The sequence below is a fragment of the Acanthochromis polyacanthus genome, chromosome 7 (genome assembly GCF_021347895.1).
Source record: "Acanthochromis polyacanthus isolate Apoly-LR-REF ecotype Palm Island chromosome 7, KAUST_Apoly_ChrSc, whole genome shotgun sequence".
Taxonomy (NCBI): domain Eukaryota; kingdom Metazoa; phylum Chordata; class Actinopteri; family Pomacentridae; genus Acanthochromis; species Acanthochromis polyacanthus.
In genome coordinates this window covers 32,567,042-32,575,356 of record NC_067119.1, presented here as the reverse complement: position 1 = coordinate 32,575,356, position 8,315 = coordinate 32,567,042, and the positions used below count along the sequence as shown (strand labels likewise).

Here is an 8,315-nt window from a genome sequence, read left to right as displayed (position 1 = left end):
GACCACATTCATTTTCCAATTATAAAAGAACATTTTATTAATCCCAATGGAAATTCCTGAATATAGATATAACAGTAGAAATACAGTAGCAGTTCAAATCAGAAAGGATTCTTGTACATCCTCGAAAACGCTTTTATTTCAAATACAACAGAACACATCTTAGCAACATATAGCTCAGTCCCCTACCAATACTCTGCTGTGACTTACTGCAAGTAATACTATTTACATTTATGCACTCATTTCTGAAAAGGTATAAACACATTTGCTGCATGACACAAAACAAGTTAGCCCTAACAAGAAACAGCAAAATGTCATCTGCTACTCTAAGGAGAGGTAAACTCAGGAGACACATCGATGAGACTTTAAGCGATGAAGTCCAGCGGTCTGTTGAATCCACCTTTTCTGTTCATGTACTGCCTAAAAAAAAACAGGGAAACATATAAGAAAACATTACATCACTGTTTCCCTCGCAACACTTGCAGATTACATCATCGAGCACCAATGGGAGTGCCGGGATCTCTGCATAGAGACACCTGCAGAGGTGATTGGCTACTTTAACAGTGGTTGATGCTGTGAGTGCTCAGTGTGACGGGACTGAAAAGTTGACGCTGTAACTCATGAACATGACTGACAACCGGAGTTCAAACAATAACTTCAAAGATCTCAGTGTAGAAAATAAAGACTAACGGAGCATTTCTAAAGACTGTGTGTAGCGATGTGCAGCACTGAGGGACAGACCACAAATGAAACACTCCGAAACTAATTTTTTATTTGTTGACATACCTGTATTTTCTCTTCATGGTCACGTTGACAGCATAAGCATTTACTGATCCGTCAGTTTTCTTCCCCTGTTTAAAAACAAAGTTATTGATTCTCGAATATGGCATCTCAACATGAATAGACATACTGAAAAATGAATGAAATGTAGCTGTGTCTGTCTGACCTTTAATTACAAGGTGTGAGGATTATTTAGAAGATCAAGACCTTCTAAAATAAATTACAAACTAAACAACGTAAACTGAAAAAATGGCTAAATGAGACTGAGAAAGTCTACAATATGTGATTATATGTGGTGGTAAAAAAAAATTAATTAGAGTAGTTTTCAAAGGGTACGTATTCTCAGCACTGGACTATTTTGATCACCTTTTAAAAAAACAAAACAAGATATAAGGATACACGATAATGGCTAATGAGGGTTTTAAGAGATATCGACATCAGCCCAAAAGGCAACATTGACAGCCAGATAAAAGGGGGCTGAGTAATGCTCAGTGCTTCAAAGTGCGAGGGGGCACACGTGGACAAAGATTACATTCTTTTATTTGTTGTGTAATTTGTAAAAGAAGTCAGATTTGGTCTGCTTGTGAATGGTGTCGGGACAGTCTCAGAGATCAGCATCAACAAAGGCTGATAGTTGAAAGACGTCTACAGTAATTTGAAAAATGATACATTAAAAATAATATATTTTGCCAAGTGAATATGCATGTTTGAATAAAGCAATGTATTTTATTTCTGCACCCACCTAGGCCATCACAAAAACAGGATGCATGATATTATGTTACACCGTGTCCCAAAAGTTTGTTCTCCCCACTGGACAACAGGTTTGACTGTTGGCCACCAGCATAGGTTCCACCTGGTCAGTCAGGTACCGTTTGGTTGTTTGTCTGGTCAAACTGTCAGGTCCCAATATAGAAATTTCTTGCTTGACCAAAATGAATTATACTGCAAACCAAATTGTGGAGCATTAGAGCGAAGAAAACAGGTGGAAAAGCTACTCTTTCAGAGTCTGAGATTCATGCACTGGCCATTGCTCTTCAAAATTCAGGAAAAACTCATCAGGTTTAGCTATAGGTAGCTCAAGTCCTTGTAGAAGTATTCTCTGGGTGCAGAAGTGGTGGCAAAGATACAACAAAGGAGGATCCTTCAAAGACTCGCATCGCTCAGGACGTCCATCTGGCCTAACTGCAAGAGCCAAGGATCTGATGAGAAAGGCCAAGAATAAAAGACACCAGTCATGTCAGCGACTCAGTCAGAGGCTGAAAAATCTTGGAGAAGATGTTTCTAAGAGCACTGTGCATCGTTATTTAACAGAAACATTGGAGCTGAAAGCTTACAAGAGGCAACGAACCCCGTGACTCACCAAACTGCAAAAGGAGAAGAGATTGGCTTTCGCAAACAAGTTTCTCTGATCAATACCCCCTCGACTTATTTCTGACAGCCAAAACGACTGCATCTATACAGATGATCCTGAAAAAAATATCATCTTATGAGGAAGTTTAATTTCCTCAAGGTTCCACTGCTAATACACAATATTATACCAACAACATTCTAGAAAAGGAACTACTTCCAGTTTTGGCCAGGAGGAAAAAAAATGAGGGCCTGTGACTGAACGGAAAATGTTTAACAGACATTCAGAATTGGTATTTATGCAAGATGGTGCCCCTGCTCACATTGCCCATCTGACTCAGCCATGGTGTTCTGAGCATCTACCTAGCTTTCTGTGTAAGGACGAATGCCCACCAAAGTCCCCTGACCTCAACCCAACTGAGAACTGTTGTGAAATCCTGAACAGTCGCATCTTTACCAGTCCACCACCGACCACCATGAAACAGCTCAACTCTAGGGTTGTGCGGGAAAAGGGGAGGATAGAACCATGCACACTCAAGAACCTCATACATTCCATGGCTGAAAGACCGAAAGCTGTGATCAAAGTGAAATGGGGAAATACTGGTTATTGAATAAAGTGATTCTATTGGATATTCAGTCTTTGAGCTTTGTTTTTCTGGGGAAAACAAATTTTTAGGACAGTGTGATTCATCACAGAAGAGACTTATTCTCTGCAATTAAGTACAAAAATATGTCCTAATATTAGTTTTGGCCAAAATGAGTGAAAATAACAGCATATCAAAAAATAATCAAAAATCCCATATTGCACATTTCTACAGGACACTTTGTCCAGCTTTTCTATCAACAAATGAGTTTCATCTCATCAGTGGCTGAGTCAACACTTCTTTTCACATCACCTGTCTGCACCTGCTTCACAGAGCAACATGGACTACTGAAAATCTGATAAAAAGCAAGGAGTATCACTGTAAGACCTTTACCGTAAAGGTTTACAGGTTTATCAGGTCAATTAAATGTGACATAGGCCACTGAGAGCTCGCTTGTTGTCCAGCAAAAGCTTTTCTAAACTTGGATCGATTCCATTTTCAACACTTAATTGTCAATAGAATAAAACTAAAGAATACTAGAAACGAAAGACTTTAATCATACCTGTCACTGAGAAAACACACATGTGAATTGCAAACATTATACAAAAACAAGCTGCTCTAGTGGGTATGACAGTAGAAATTCATCCCTGAAAGCATGTAGGTCTTCAGTTTTGCAGTAGAATGCTGTGATCTTTATGTGAAATTTAGTGCACCTACTTGTGGCAGCACAACACCACTGTGCTCTCACCTTGGTAGTATCAAAGGAACCAAATCCCATCAGTTTCATCATTTCAATTTCCTCCTCTGTTTTGTCCTTCATGTCCTCCGCTGTTAAAAAAAAAAATGATTGTATTGAATTTTGTGAATGCAATTAGAAAAACTAAACACATTTACATGAACACTTCTTATATGTATAGATAATATTGGCATGCTCTTCATCTAATACCTGAGATCTGAATAGGCTTTGCCGGCTTTTCTTTCGCCTCTTTTCGATCATCTTCCCGCCTGTCCTTTTGTCTGACAGGAGACAGGGAGGAGGAGCGATGGCGTCTGGGAGGAGACCTGCAGACAGAACACAAAGATGGCTGCAAGACGGGTTATTACAACCACAGAGAGCTGATATGTCTGCAAGTGATCTACACAGTGTTGTTTAGTTTATTTAAATCACTGTGATAAATGTGCTTTTTAAAGAACAAAGAGTACCAGAAGCACACAGTAGCTAATCTGAAACACAATGTTTCTTGATGGCAATCAAGCACCATATTTCCTGCACTAGGTCACTATTAGTCTGAAATTTACCATTTTTGCTTATTCTCCATTTTTGCTAGGGAACTCCTTCAACATAGCAACTGAGGTAGAACACATTGACACGTTAAAATGTAGTTTTTTAAATGTTACTCATAATATTCTCATCCAGTCACAGACAGACTCAACAACAGACAAGAGAAGTATCCAGGATTCTGAAAAACTCACCTTGAGCGTCTCCTGTGAGGAGACCGTGAGCGACTTCGACGCCTCTCCCGATCCCGATCTCGAGAACGAGAGCGATCCCTCTCCCTTCGCCTTCGTTCGCGCTCCCGTGAAGTTGAACGAGAACGTCTTCTCTCTGAGGGGAGAGGAAGAAATGAGATCATGACTTTAACTTTGCATGTGGGAATTTTCTAAACAACAGCCTGATACTCATGTGACATATTAGCCCTTAAAATTATGTTGTAACTGATTTTCAGTACTTCATTAGAATTCTGTGCAACATATTTTGACTATGCTATATCTGGTTATGTTTTTTTCCTGCATACAATCTTCTCTTCAAAGATATTGGCCACGGCAAAAGGAAAACCCCCAAAACGAAAATGTTAAGAATTCAAAATTTAAAGAAGCTTTCAAACTAGTTTTGATAATTGGAGTCACATTTACAAAAGCATAAAGTACATATTTGTTTCTCAAATGGTCAAACATAACAGGAAACTGTGACCTTTCAGCTAAATACGGTAACACAGACTGATACATCGTGCATTGTCACACCTTAAAAGCTCATGCTGAGCCAGGAAAAACCCTGCTGACACTCATACAACCTGTATGAATGTCACTGACACCATGTGAGTCCTAATGTGGAATATACAGGTTTTTGTGTAATGCCACTAGGCAAACAAGGTATCATTAGTTGACCGTAATCAGACTTTGCCCTGTGCAGAAAGTCATTTTTAACTGGCAATTTTTGGGTATACATTAATACTGACTTTTCATTGTTTTTTTTGTATCTTTCACATAAGATTAGCTCAGTTTTTTTTTTTTGTTAAAAATGAGGATGTAGTAGGTGTTTTGGATGAAAGAGGAGTAGGAGATTTTAATCAATGTGCCTTCAAACATCTTTCAAATAGAAAAGGAATAAAATTAGTGCTTGATGATGCACACTTTAACGAGAATTCTGTAAAACGCAGTTCTGGCTGAGCTGGGACAAGAATGATGGGGTTTATGATGAACACCACAGAGAATTTTTTAAATGTGAAAACACTAAAAATGCAGACGTGATATCAACATAATTAGAAAATGTAACCCACACATTTGTTAGCAGTCCTGACTTGCACACAAATCAAGAGAATGAATGGGATATTGACATTTCAATGCATCTGTACATTGGTGCACAGAGTCTTGGTAAAACTATAATGGCCAACTTGTTTGCTCTTTACACATTTAGCATGATTTAGCTTGGCATACATCCAGTTTGACACTTGTGTTCAGTTAACCTTGCTAAAACGTTTGTATTCACAATTATTTTTGCTTGTAGCCTGCAGGAGCATATCAGGTATTTTAATATGTTGCTACAACAGTTACGCTGTACGCGGTTCATAACATTTAAAGTAGAAATAAAAGCAGCTGCTACATGGGATGAAAAAAATACTCCCATGTAGTAACTCCAAGTAGGAGGTGGGGGTGAACAATTAATTGATTTCATACCAGAACCGCAGCTTGAAACAATGCAATCGGAGGGATAAGTGAGATACAGGTCATGTAGTGTGTCTGACTCAGGGTTTAACCTGCTGCGTCGGTGATTTTATAAATTCATGCCATCCTCCACCTTTGATGGCATCTCTTCTGGTAACGCTTTATCCCGTTTATTTATTTATTTAGCTCGATCAACACTTGAAGTGATAAGTGGAGTCACACAATACCTGCACAAAACTTTGCTCCGTCACCTGTCTATATGCACATATGCCAAGAATATGTGCTGGTAAGATGATATCTGAGCTCCCTAAAAATTGGGACAGACGCCAGTAACTTGCACAGATGTACTGCACTTGAGCAGACTCAACTGCAATACATCAGTGAAATACATCTGTTTACTCCTACATCAGTTCCTTTCCTGTTAATCTTTCTTGTTATTTTTATTAGTATAAGGTTTACATCTTGTACTTGCAATTTTATTTTTCTTGTTTTAATTTGTATTTTTTCTCGACACTTGACACACTTCACGCAAACACTTTTAGAAACTACATTTTGTACTTTGTATTCTTTGTTATTTCTATTTTACTATTAACCTTTGTGTAATTGTGTATACTCCACTAATCTTTGTTTATTGTACTCGGGCAAAACAATTCCCTCCAGGATGAATAAAGTAGATTTTATCTTAATCTAGTAATGATCAATCTCTCTTATACAGTGAATAATCAAGAGAGGCCTGACTTTGAAACTCACATCCAAAATCAAATCATATTCTCCAGAGAGAAACAAAACAAACAAACACACATTGACCTTTTCCCAAAACGATTCAACCCAAGTATGGGGGACTGTCATTTCGGACTAGCGCAATTTATGAACAAACCCCAAACATGCTCCCTCCCTCGCTCATGGCAGCTTATGACATCCTTTGATAAAGGAGTCCCTTCACTGTCCGTCATTCTCTTTGTGAATTATGTGCAGGTCTCCAAAAGCATTTAAGTCTGCTTATCAGCTTCGCCTATGCCCACAGATGTCCAATGCTGAAGGCTACAATCAGCCGGGACTGATGGTTATCCTTCCAACACAGACTTTGTGGTCGAAAAGCCCCCACAAGCTCAAACTAAGCAGCACCCTCCCAGAGCTCCACTCCTAGGGCTGACAGACCTGAAGTCAGGGCTGGTGTCATACCAGGATCTTAAACTGCCCTGTGGTGCAACGGGTTAACCCACCATGCACCACCAGGTTTAACATGCTTTCTTCATATAATGTGTATCAAGATGTTTTTTCTTTTAAATCTGCATGCGTTATATGTGAGCTTTTCCTTGTTGCGTTACATTTAAAACTGCCATCTGTGTACCCTAAACAACGGGTTAAAGTGATTGCATTCCAAGTAAGGTGGTTAAACTCAAATGAAAATGTATCTATCCTGGTCTTTAGATATTGACTTAAAGGAACCATTTTATTATGACATTTTTCAGCTATATTACCCAGCCCTCTTATTGACACAGATGATATACTCAGTCGAGGATAATTTTCTCTGATGGCACCACCTCGCAGTTCTTCCAGTAAATTTTAACAACTACCTGACAGAAAAAAATAAAGATTTTTCAACAGCGAAATTAAATAAACTATGGATGCGTCGCCTGAGGATGAATTTCTTTCCTCTGAACGCAGCTTCTGAAACGCAGCTTCTGAAACGCTTCGCGTCTGCAGTGAGTTGATCACATCTGGAACCTTCTGTTAAACAGCAACACAAACCCCACAACACGTTCACTAACGTTCAAACACGAAGTAGGGTAAACTGGCTTTGTAATGTACGAGTCAAACTCATTACTGGACAGAAATATACGCACTTTTAGGTTAAGCACATTACCTCTTACAGTGTAAAACAAAAAGGACGTTACTGAAGCTAACGGTAAGCTAACGCTACACTACTTAGCTTCTTGGAGTTTCTTACCTCTTCTCGGAGGAGTTCGACTCCTGCTCCTGCCCATTTTCGGAAAAAATCAAATGCTACAATCGAAGATAAAGGTAGCTCTAAACAAAAAACTATTTGTGGAGGGAAATGTGAACAAACAGCGGGTTTTGTAGATGTCGTCCCCAAGGCTCTTCCGTTGTCCTCCGAATTGTTCACAAGTCCGATGAGCTGTGAGCAGCAGAGCGCCCTCTTCAGGACCGGAGGGGCGTGAGGTCGTTTCACTGCGGTTGGCAGCAATGAGCCAATGCAGCAAAATAAAAATAAAATCGCTGTTTATCACAAACTCAAGCACGCTCAGTTAACGGACAACACTCGAACTATTGTCAGTAGTTGAAATATCGCATTTTTAATAACAGAAATCGGCATTATTTAAATTGATTCAGTGCATTAGATGGCTGCCATTTATGTACAGACAAGTGACTAAGCGAAGAAAAAAATAACTGAAAATGTGTTAGTAAAGCATTGGCCCAACATGTGTAGCTAGAACAGCTTTAGTGCTTCTTTGAATAGATTCTCCAGGTCTCTACTGGAAGGATGGCCAACACTCTTCCAAAACACATTTCCTCATTTGGTGTTTTGAAAGAGCGCTGTCCAACATTTCCATCTAAAATCTCCTATAGGTGTTCAGATGGGTTTAGATCTGGTGGCCATCAAGGTCATAGTGCATTATTCATTCATCAAACTATTTAGTG

At 39.1% G+C, this 8,315-nt stretch overlaps 1 protein-coding gene across 2 annotated transcripts; it reads right to left on the bottom strand.

Annotated features, from left to right (window-relative positions):
• Positions 1 to 118: 118 nt before the first annotated feature.
• snrnp27 (small nuclear ribonucleoprotein 27 (U4/U6.U5)) lies at positions 119 to 7,804 on the bottom strand. 2 transcript variants are annotated; one of them, XM_022218957.2, is made up of 6 exons: positions 7,603 to 7,803; positions 4,182 to 4,314; positions 3,655 to 3,770; positions 3,457 to 3,536; positions 784 to 848; positions 119 to 417 (listed from the first exon to the last, which is right to left on the bottom strand). In XM_022218957.2, exons 1-6 carry the CDS (start codon positions 7,637 to 7,639, stop codon positions 363 to 365), a joined length of 486 nt encoding a protein of 161 aa, XP_022074649.1. In that variant the 5' UTR covers positions 7,640 to 7,803; the 3' UTR covers positions 119 to 362. The 2 variants fall into 2 exon arrangements, with proteins under 2 accessions (XP_022074649.1, XP_051806281.1); XM_051950321.1 differs by lacking the exons at positions 119 to 417; positions 784 to 848 and adding an exon at positions 1,994 to 2,244 and having other exon boundaries at positions 7,603 to 7,804.
• Between the last annotated feature and the right edge of the window lie 511 nt (positions 7,805 to 8,315).